This window comes from Pteropus vampyrus, unplaced genomic scaffold (assembly GCF_000151845.1).
Source record: "Pteropus vampyrus isolate Shadow unplaced genomic scaffold, Pvam_2.0 Scaffold283, whole genome shotgun sequence".
NCBI classification, from domain to species: Eukaryota; Metazoa; Chordata; class Mammalia; order Chiroptera; family Pteropodidae; genus Pteropus; species Pteropus vampyrus.
The window spans coordinates 1,494,363-1,506,094 of NW_011889064.1; the positions used below are offsets into that span (position 1 = coordinate 1,494,363).

General features: G+C 39.4%; 1 protein-coding gene across 2 annotated transcripts in view; it reads right to left on the reverse strand.

Moving 5' to 3' along the window:
- Positions 1–11,188, reverse strand: part of FAM234B (family with sequence similarity 234 member B) — a 36,758-nt gene extending 25,570 nt beyond the window's left edge. Inside the window, exons 1-2 of one of the 2 annotated variants that reach the window (XM_011375990.2) lie at positions 10,856–11,188; positions 1,560–1,958 (exon numbers count right to left, since the gene is read on the reverse strand). In XM_011375990.2, coding sequence (XP_011374292.1) covers positions 1,560–1,958; positions 10,856–10,892 — 436 coding nt within the window. In that variant the 5' untranslated portion in view covers positions 10,893–11,188. Of the gene's footprint in view, positions 1–1,559; positions 1,959–10,354; positions 10,508–10,855 lie in introns of those variants that run through there. The other variant, XM_023520868.1, reaches the window with a different exon arrangement.
- Between the last annotated feature and the right edge of the window lie 544 nt (positions 11,189–11,732).

Consider the following 11,732-nt stretch of genomic DNA (forward strand, 5'->3'; position numbering starts at 1 on the left):
CAAAAAAGCCAGTCACAGAAGGCTATATGATTCCATTTAAATAAAATTTAAAAAAAAAAAACCCACAAGCATTATTAGACACTATATAGTTTAGGGACACATATATGGTAAAACTGTAAAGAGATCAACTCAATAGTGAAACCCTTTGGTGGGAGAGGAACGTGGTCAGGAGGGATACATGGGACATTTCAGAGGTCTTTATGATGTCTTATTTCTTAAACTGGGTGGTGGATACACTCAGTTTGTTACTAGTCTTTACACTGCATATAAATATTACGAGAGCTCACTCAGAAAAATCAAAAAAGCAAGGAAGAGAGGAAGAGATAGTCTATGTGGGAGAAACATAACTCAAGTCACTTCCGCTCAGTTTCACTTTAAAAGAGAAAGGTGAGAACACAGAACTCATCAGAAGCTACTCTAACTAGGATCAGAGAATTTTAGAAATAAAGTATTTCCGGATCGAGATGACAAAAGGGTATGGAACATTGCAGAGGAGAGAAAACTATTCCTCTACTCAGGGGTTTCTAGCTGGGACTGCCATAGAATAACGAGAGAAAAGCATCCAAATTTTATTTAATGAAACTGTGCATGTACTAGGAGTCCCCAGAGAAAAATGAAATGGCTAGGCCCTAGCTCTTATATCCTAGGTCGAACAAAGAGTGGCAACTGTGGAAAAGTAATTAAAACATATGAGGAGACTACAGGAAGATAAGAAGTATTTTAACAAGGTATGTTTGTACAGACTTCCCTCAGCCTCAACAGCCTGTCTCTGGTGATAAGAATGTTTCTTTCCTCTTGGTATAGAGAGAACACCTTTCATATGGGAGTTTCATCTCCTGATTTCAAGAACTGAAGGTCAGTGGCCTTCTTGCATTTGCTGCTGTCCAAGTACCTTTAATTAAAAAATAATCAATACGCCAAAGTGACATATTTTGGGGTAGAGTTTTTTGAACCCCTTCAGCCTACTGCAGTTTATAAGAAACAGAACCACTCAAGCACTGATAGACAATTTAGATGTAATCCCCATTCTTGACCCAGAGCAAGCTATTTTAAGGAAGCCTGCTCCAAAATGAGACGAAATTGCTAGAATTACTCGGGCCGCACCGTCTTTACCATTTTCTCTTTTACTTGAAAAGAAATTCTTTTAAAATTCAAATTAGGTCAGGCTTCTATAATTAAGGGTCCTACGAGAGAGCTGGCCTCTGTCTGGCCAGGCCTTGAGCCTTACTTTTCTCTGTAAATAGCCCTTCCTACAGCTTTGCTCTCCCCTGATACAGTATCAGCTGCATAGCAAAAACCCAGAAAACCAGAGCTCTGTCCTATCTGTGTCTAATTAAGACCAATGCCAACAGAAACACAACAAAGCAGTGCTCTTCTCAAGTTTTTAGAGCTGTATCAATCCACCTTTTCGTTTCATTTAAAATCTTAACCTCTTAAAGGCACCTCCAGATGCAGGGGGTGAAATGCTATATGACAGACATTTATTTTTAAAGACTTGGAGGAATTTTCCATGTAATCATAAGTTTTACAGAATTAGGGCTGAAAATCCTACAACTCACCTCCTTGGGGGCCCAAGTGGCGGCTCCAAGTGCTGTGCAGATCTCTGGGGGGACAGGGGATCAGGAAAGCACATACAAGCACCAGGATCATTGAGATCAGCAAAGTTAGCAGAAAGACAGATGTGCGCACATACGACACAATGGAAGAGGTGGCCTTCTGCTCCAGGCCTCCGAGGGGTTCCGAGGGGTAACCCTCTGAGGTGACCTCTGAAAGATGTGGCTTTGCAGCCCCCGCAACCTCGGCATCTGAGTCAGGCTCTGGCGCTTCTCCCAGAGGACTCTTCCCATTTTTGACCCCTCCATTCTTCTGCTGCAAGTCAAGCACAAGATCATCTTCGCTCTCGTCACTGTCAGCCTGTGTGAGGGGGTCATACTCCCCTAGGTCTGGGCTCTTCTTCCCTGAAAAGACAGAAAGCCAGAGCGTCATGGAGAATGAGGAAAGAGAAACCCTCACCAAATACATGGCAACTATAAACACCTAGGAGAACAAAACAAATCTAGGTTTACAAGCTTGGACCTTGGTGGCTCTCTATAAAATATGCCAGCAAAGGGAGGAATGGGGGGCAGAGGAATCACAATGTTCTAGAATTATTGTTTTCATGAGTTTACAATATTGGAAAAGGAACAGATAAAGTAGTGAATTTCAAATACTTTCTTAGTTAAAAAAAAAAAACCCTCTTAATTTGTTTGAATCTCACTAATGAAAAAGACCATGGCTCTTATATCAAATTTGCATATGTCTAATATGCATATTTCCTTTGGTTTTCTGAGATCTGTGATGTTCCATTCTTTCTTGGGATGTCCCTAAACCTTTAGAACAACTGTTCTCTGTACCCAGCTTCTCATAGTCTATTTGTGGCTTCCCAACTGTTTCTACAAAACAATTTAGAAAGTTGAATGCTAAATATCATCTGGAGATGTTTTACTGAAAATTCATTTCTGAGAACCTTCCTGGGATTCTGATGACCTGTCAGTACATGTTTCAGTAAACAGTGTTTAATCTCTAAAAATGCTATTCTGAGCACATATTCTGGGATGAGCTGGATCAAGCGGGAACACAGAAGTAAAAGACATGTCTTGAAGCTGGTTTACACAACAAGCACCTGTTTTTACTTAGACCCTATGTTTATTTGGGGTTGCAAAGAGGTGGTAACTACAGGAGGTCTTAAGCGCACTTCCTCCCAAGACACGTCTTGGCCTTCTCTGCCAATGACCTGAAGATTTTATGCCTTTATTTCATGCTATAATCAAGTAAAAACCAAGAAAATTTTTCTGTGTTTAGAAATTACCTGGTAAGCTGTAACTAATGTAAATGCTATGGTTAAATCTTTTGTTAAGAAGAAATACAAAAGTCTAATTTGAAGGAAAAAAATTCTTGATACTAATCTCTGCTTCTGATCACTGTGATCTTGGTAATGTCACTTCATATAATATGTCTCAGTTTGCTCCAGACATGAAATGAAGCAATAAAACACTACAAAGACCAATATGGGAAGTAAATGCTTTAATGTAAAGTTTAGTGTTTGGTACATAGAAAGTCACTAAATGTTTGACTAAAAAATGAACATGCCACAGAATAATTTTGTAACATTAAGTATTTTGCAAAAAACACACAGAAGATACTGAGTAATCTGACATTCTACTAACTAGAAATTTATATGTATTTTCACTTTCAGAGCTATACATTTTTTCCAATAAATTCTGTATTTTATTTTAAAAGGCATAAATTATAAGAAAATAAACAAATTATTAGGAATTTGATTCAAACTAGTACTTCCAGGATATGCCATAGTGTCACTATAGGTTCCAGTTAATCTCATAAAATTTATATATCTACTCTATGAACCAAATCATTTTATTAACTAGGGTATTTCATTCCCTAACTATCCCAGGTAACTTCAGTTATAATAATTTGCAAACAGAACCTAGGTTGTTGTAACATTAACTATAAAACTTTTTAAGTGATTTTTTTAACTAAAAGAGTATACCTGACGAGATTAAAAAAATGTGCTATACACAAAAATGGAATATTATTCAGTCTTAAAAAGTAAAGAAATTTTGACACATGCTATGACACAGATAAATCTTGAGCACATTATGCTAAGTGAAATGGGCCAGTCACAAAAATACAAATATTGTATGATTCCACTTATATGTCGTTAAATTCATAGGAACATAAAGTAGAATGGTGCTCTCCAAGGCCTCGGGGTAGGGGTAAATGGGGAGCTTATTGTTTAATGGGTATTGAGTTGCAAGATGAAAATGTTCTGGAAATTGGTTGCACGGCAATGTGAATATACTTAACAATACTGAACTATACACTTAAAAAAGGTTAAGATGTTAAACTTTGTTATGTGTACTTTACCACAATTTAAAAATTTTTAGATAACAAAAAAAAAAAAAAAGGAGGCAACTGACAAAGAGGAAAACATACACAGCAACCCCAAACCCCAGGCCTGGAAGAGATTCTAAGAATTACATAATCTATCTTTACCCCAATCCAAACATGCAACTCCTTACAAAATCCCACCGAACAGCCACTTAGCACACATCTCAACATAAGCAGTATTAGGGAATTTATTGCCCTCCAATCTGAATGCGGTTCCTCACACTGATTCAAGAATCTACTCTGGGCATTTACCAACTATCTGTTCTAGTTTTAATTTCTAGGACCCTCTTCCATGTGCAAGTCCTTCAAATACTTGAAGGTAATAATCCTAAGAAACATAAAACACTATATAAGAGCTCAAGTCTTTATAATAAGACAAACATAAAGTCAAATCTTAGCTGTCACTTATTAACTGTGTGACCTCAATTAAATTTCTAAACTTTAGAAGCCTCAATTTCCCTATTTATGAAATGGGATAATTATTATTCCAATGTCATAGAATTTGTTATGAGTATTAAATAAGATATATGCATGGTTCTTAATGTCAGGTTAACAGTCACACTCAGTAAGTCCTAGTTTCTATAATTATTGTTGGCATTACATTTCTCACCTTCCCTCACCATCTTCTCATTCCCAGGTTACAGATCTCTACCTATTCCAAACCACTGCTGGAAGAAGCACTGTTTCACATGTTCTTGACATCCTCCTCTGGACACAGTGTAATAAGTCTATGCTTTTTAAAGTACATTCCCAGAACTGGATACAATTGCAAGGGTGCAGTCTGACCAAGGCAGGGAAGAACAGAAGCAAGTCCCTCCTAGTTCAGAGAGTACCCTATAATTCAGTTACTGAAACCTAAGATCTTGTCAGCTTTCTTGGCAGTCATATCATACAACTAACTTATTCAACTAAAACTCCCAAGCATTTTCTATACACACTCAAGCTATTCCATAATTATACAATGTTCAGCATCAAGTGAAAAATTTAGCATCGACACAACAAAATTCAGTTCTGCTAGTCAGCTGTCACCTTGCAGCAAACAGACCTTAAAACAGTATCTTTGTCAAAGTGAAATAATTACTAAAATATTGGTTAACAAAACAGTTTAAAGAAATGCATTTTTATGATAGCATATACTATCACAAGCAGGAAGAAAACCTGGTTGTGTATGCTACAAAAACCTGTAAAATTTTTCATTAGTTTATAAAAATGTACAAGCATCCTTTGAAAAACAAAGCTGTTTGGTCCCTTTAAAAAGATTATATGTTTCCAGTTAATGATGGCAAAGGAATTCCCATCAGTCTCTTCCCTAAAACCAGAGCTAGGGAGATTCAAAAAAATAATAATAGTAATAGGACAGCTACATTCTCAAACTACAATTTACAAACAACTGTTGCCAAATGCAGTGAACTTGGTATCCAATTGAGGAAGCACATTAAGAATAGGCACATATAGCTCGGGTCTCCAGCAACAAGCAGAGTTCACAGAATTATTAATGAGGACAACAATAATGATGATGATGACGACGATATGTACTGAGTGCCTACTATTCCAGGCACTGGTCCAAGCACTTATATATATTAACTCATTTAATCCTCACACCGATCCTGGGAGGTATTCTCATTATCCCCATTTTATCAACAAGAAAACTAAAATACAAAGAGGAAAGTTGCCTAAGATCACAGAACTATCAAGAAGAGCCAGGATGCAAACTCAGGCAGTTTAATTAGAATCCACAGTCCTAACCAATAAATTAGACTACCTCCCCTATCCCACAGGTATACTGCCAGAACAGTCATCTCTTGCTTGGAAAGACAACGCCTGGGCTCCCAGAAGCACCAATGAGCCCCATTCACCACCACCAGGTCAAAAGCAACATAAGACAATGATGGAAAAAAAGCACAGCCTTCTGGAAATTTACAAGAAACAGGCTGCGAGCAGGTTAGAAAAGTAGCTGTGGCACAATTAGTTCAGGAGAGGTGGATTTTTTTTTTTTTTCTTTTGACTATCTGGGTTGAATCGGGAGACGAAAACCAGATAGTAATTCAGAGGACAGGTTTAATATAGAAAATTATTAAACAATGAAGGGAGAATAAATATAGAGCTGGGAAAAGAACTCTAAAAGGCACTGAAGGATTGAGAGGTAAGGTCTAAGGAATAACAAACTTGGCATTTGAAGGGTCCGGGTCCACTTTCACAGATCAAGTAGCAAAGGTGAATTTGGAATTCAGGGGCAATAAACTGATAACTGACACAACAAAGAGAAGTAAATGCTAAGTCAGCATATGCTAAAGCCCTGTGACAAACTGGCAAATCCATGCGAGTCAGGATAGCGACATCCACCAAGAAAGAGCAGTCGGGAAAAAGGCTGAGTTAACAAGCCTGGATTAAATTCTAGCTTCCAACTGCCCTAGCCCACTCCTCTGGCCCCAGCCTGTGCCCATATGTCAGCCAGAAATTAGTTATAAAACAACTACTCATTTAAATATGAATAACAATCAGAAAGGAGCCATCACTAGCAGTCATTCTGTAAGATACCACAAAGTTCTACAAATATTCAAGAAAGAAGTTACAACAAAACATAGCAAACCAAATCAGCTAAAGAACAAATGAATACTGGACAAACAATACCATGAAATATGAGAAATAACGAACAGATATTTCCCCATGGAATTCAAGACATTAAAGAAAATATATATAATATTTCTAAGAAGGAATGACAACTCAATAGAGATGACAAATAAGCAAGACTCAGGAAAACAATGGAAGAAAATAATAAAACAATTTTAGAAAAGATATCCTTATTGGGATCAGCAAAAAGAACAGACATGGCTGAAAACAAAGCCAGAGACATAAAGGATAGACTGGTGAAAATCAAGAAAAATAAAATGGGAATAACAATAGCTGGCAGTTTTGAACACTTACTATGCACTCTTCCAAGCCCTTTTACTGTCTTATCTCATAAATCTTCATAATAACTCTTTGAGATAGACGCATTACTATCTTCATTTTAAAGATAAAGACACTGAAGTTTGGAAATTTATATAAAGGGCTCATATTTAAATAGCAAGTAAGTAAGTGATAGTGCAGGGATTCAAACTCAGGCGAGCTGGTTTTGAAGTCTGTACTAACTACCTATGTGCCTGCCATGGAAAAGAGCAAGGCTTTTAATAGGACTGGAAGAAAGGGATGGATATAGAAAACAAAGGTCATCCAATACATGCATAACTGAAGAAGAGAACAGACAAGAAAATGGAAACAAAAACAATATTTAAAAAATATACAAAAAAAGTTCCTGCAATAAAACAAGAACTAAAACTACAGAATAAAGGGTACACTGAGTCCCAAGAAAAACTGATGCAGAAAAATCAATATTGAAACGTATCCTAGTAAAGGCACTAAACTTCAAGGACAAAGAATCATATAAGCAGCCAGGTTAAGGGAAAAAGAATCAAGTCACTAATTATGGGAACAAATTTCAGGCTGATTTCTCACAATAATATACATTACTAAAAGATCATGAAGCAATATGTAAAAAAAAAAAAATCCTCACAGAAAAAACATGGGGTGCAAAGTACAAGAACTCTGACCCAGACACATTTTTGAAGTATAAAGGCAAACATGCAAGAACTGAGAGGCTATCTCACTCCTGAGCCTTTCTTTAAAGATCATAGAAGATGAGGATCGATTCTTACCCAAATTCTTAAGATATTTACTTTTACACTATTAATAGTATATATTTTTCCAGACAGTACAAAGAGAAACCTCAGCTTAATTATTATAGACTTCAGTTTCGATTAGAGAACTCCTAAGTAAATATTTTTTCTCATTCTGTTTCACCAAAAGACAACAAGGATGTATAAAGTATGCCAACTCCTCTGGCTGAGGAGCTAAATATCAAAACCATGCTTCAAAGCTCAGGGCATTTCGGCACTCTCTGCTGATTTCAGCTACCACCCACATTTTCAATCACTGCAAAGTCTTCACACTGATTTCACAATACAGCAATATAAATGAGCTTTCTACAGCTATCATTTTTCCTCTTAGGAAGACTAAGGATGCTGGTTACACATCCTCTATACCAAAATGGTATAGAGGAAAACATAAATAGCAAAGAGATGCAACTGTACCGTGCTCAAAAGTGTTCAGGAAAATATACTATAATATATACTATTCTATGACATGTACTATACATGGACTATACTATACAACTACAACTAAAGGTAAGTAATTCACATCATGGATTAGTTTATCCAGGGCACATAGTCATCCTAAATTACACACATTAAAACAAACCATTACAATAACATTATGCTCTGATGTTCCCTTCGGTGTTTGACCTTCAAACTTTAAATGGACTAAAAAAAATATACTTAAGAGATAAGCTGTCCCACAAGCTGCTTTATGAATGTCACATTGTCCTTGTTATTAATTAACCTCATTCTATGCATGTGAGCCAAACATCTTTCCATCTTGAACTTAGTGGAAGGGCTTAAGACTGTGAAACACATTCCCAGCGACTGTCTTTCTTCATGAGGTTGATGACTCTGTCACTAGCTCACTATTATATCAGGCCTTCCTTCAGGTTGTCACATTCATAAATTATCATGGTGTTAATAATAACAGCTAACACCTATTGAATAACTATTATGTGTCGAAGGTTAATAAACCTCTAAAGTACATCCATCTCTTTTACTATGCCAAATTACTCTGTAAGGTCAATATGTAGTAGAGTGTGGCATGTAGTGAATATTCCATAATAATATTATTACACATGAAGAAACTAAAGCTTAAAGAGATTAAGTAACTAATCTGGTAAAGGCTGGATTTGAACCCACCCATTTCATGCTCTTAGTCACCATTCTATCCTGTTTCCTTAAACATAAAAATAGGAAGGATGTCATTGCGGTGATCATTTTGCAATATATACAAATATCAAATCACTACACTGCACATATAAAACTAATATATGTCACTTCTATCCCATTTTTTAAAAATAGGAAAATAACTAAGGTAACATGACATAGTAACCCAAACAGGACAGCAGCTCACAGCCCCAATTACAGTGTATCCAAAAGAGCTATAAGAAAGCAACTTCTAATATAAAAGCTCAGAGTTGTGTTTGGAGTGGAAGAGAAAAAAGGTAAGAGGGAGACAAGCTAAAGTACAAACACACTGCCCCCTCCCCCCAAAAAGAACCTCACATCACAAGAACATATGGCTACTGCATTTGGGCCTAAAAAAGTAGCAAACATACCTGACTGCTCAAGGCAAGCTGCTGTTTAAACATAGGCCCAAGGACCAGACTGTGTTTTCCTACCCTATCAACTGACCAAGTTACTACAACTGAATACTCCAGGGTGTAATAATGCCACAGCCTCAGGATGTGAGAATGAAGAAGAGCTCAAAAGTTTCAAAAGCAAGATTGTCTTGCATTCCCATCCTCAGAGAATAACAATTACTTATGCTGGGGGAGGGGGAAAGAACCTAAAAGAAAAAAAAAGAAAGAAAGCTAAATATGTCTAATATCTCATTATCCCCTTGGGAGGATATCATCCTACACTAAAGCTACACAAGGCCACTCTCTTCAAAGTTAATTAATCTTGCAAGTAAAGGGACAGGTGCCCCATTTTATTCAAATGTTACACACACATTCTAAGATATTATCAACATTTCTTCCAATGTTCTAATGAGCCTATGTGAAAAGAAATGTCTTGGGTCATAAAGTCTGGGGACAGAGATGCATATTTATATCAAATCATATCTAACCCAGTTATCCATGGCTCAATGTAGCATACTAGAAGCTCCTTAAGAACAAGCACCCTGCGATCCTCCCGCAGTCTTATGCTGGATATCCAGGAGACATCTAAACTAGCCCTTTTAAAGATGCCAGTGAGAGCAACTGCTTTTCTAACACCTTAAGTTATCAGCAAGCAAATGTTTATAGCTTAATGTTAAAATTTTAGGTAGAACCATAAATTTTTTAAAGCCTTAATGTTTAAAATTTATTTGGGCAGAATAAATATACTCTTACTAAAATAGCAGTTTTCTAGCAGCACAGTCCCATTCTGGAGGTTTAAGAGGGGGTGAAAAAAACTTGGAGCTGCTCCCTAAAGTATTGAATTAGCTCTGGAGGCTGTCATCACCACCAGCGCGTCTTTAAACAATATTCCATACATTACCTGCAATTTGCAGGTGCCAAATCATTTCCCTCATAAATATTTAGCTTCGACAACCAGAGGCTGACCAAGAGGAATCAAAAGCCTAGGATCTAGCGTTAAAAGACCCAGGCATTCAATTCCAGGTTTTTCAATACTGCTTGCGCGACCTTGGACAAGTCAATTAGCCAAATGCCTCTCGTTTTCCTCTTTCGTAAACTAGGACGAAAAATACCTGTGCCACCTACCTCACGGCTGCGTCAATGCTGTCATTAAATGAAGAGGCTACTCCAGAAGGTCACACGTCGTCCTGCTGCCCCCTCCCTCCGCCCAGGTCCAACCCAAGAGAGGAGCTGGAGACCCAGCGGTACATCAACCGCGGCGCCAGGGAAAGGATGCTCCCCTCACCAGCCCTCCCCTTGAGACGGCGGCGACACGAGCTCTGACATTCGCCGCCGCAGCGGCACCAGCCCGCTCCCCGCCACCTGCCCCGCAAGCTTCCGGTTATCCCTCCTTTGGAGTTTCCCAGGCTCGCCCCGCGCCGGCGACCCCCGACCCACCGGGCGCATCTCTCGCCCCCTGGTGGTGCACGGACCCCAGCCTGCAAAGACTGCACCCGCTCCCTCCGTGCGCCTGCAGCTCCACCCGGGTTAGGGCCAGGCCCCCACCGGCTTCGCCCCCAGAGCCTTGCCTCCCAGTCTCCTCAGGCCCTGCAGGGGCGGGGTGGTCGCGAGGCTGCGACGCCTTACCCGGGAGCTTGAGCGCCCTGGACAGCACGGTCGCCATGGCGGAGGCCCCGGTGCGCGTGCGCGCTCCCGCGTCCTGCCGGGAAGTGTAGTTTCGAGCGGGCGGTGCGCGGGGCTAGGACCTGCAAAGGTGGGAGCTCCGCGGGGAGGCAAGGCCGGGAGGAGCAGCTGGGCTGCGGCCTCCGCGCCCAGGTGCAAGCGCCTGTAGGCACTTCTCCCGCCCAGTCGAAACCAGGCCCCTTATTTGGCAGGTGACTTTACCAGCCTGTCACTTTCCTCCTCAGTAAAATGGGGAGATGGTAACTCCCACGTAGGCTCGCAGCGAGAATGGAATGACAAACTCATCCTAAAGGAGGCGCGGGTTGTGAAATGCGCCGTGAGCTGTGAAATGCACCATGGGTTTTGGAGTCAGACTCCTGCCAGCATCCCCTACTAGCTGGGCTGTCTTTGGGCAAGTCACTTGGTATGACTTAAGTTTCAACTTCATTTTTTTAAATAGAGACAATACTATCGACTTCACAAGCTTACCATGAGAATTAAATTATATTATCTGTTTAAAACATACCGTACACAGTAGGCACCTGTTTATGTTTCTTAGGTAAAGGTTGAGGTTTCCTGGAGCTCTAGCCCTCATCCCTTGTTACCACTTTATCTGCGTCACGCTCTACCGGACAACTTCTAGCTTGAAAGCTCTAGGAAGTAGGAACTGACCTGCTTCTTCTTCACATGCAGCAAGAGATCAGCATTTTAGGGTGTGAATGCTGAAGGTGTTATCTAGTATACCCTCCTTGTTTCATTGAAGAGAAAACTGAGCTCCAGAAAGGTGAGGTAACTTCTTAGTGTCAAACAAAAGCTCTAAGACACCTCTCACTTGGACACC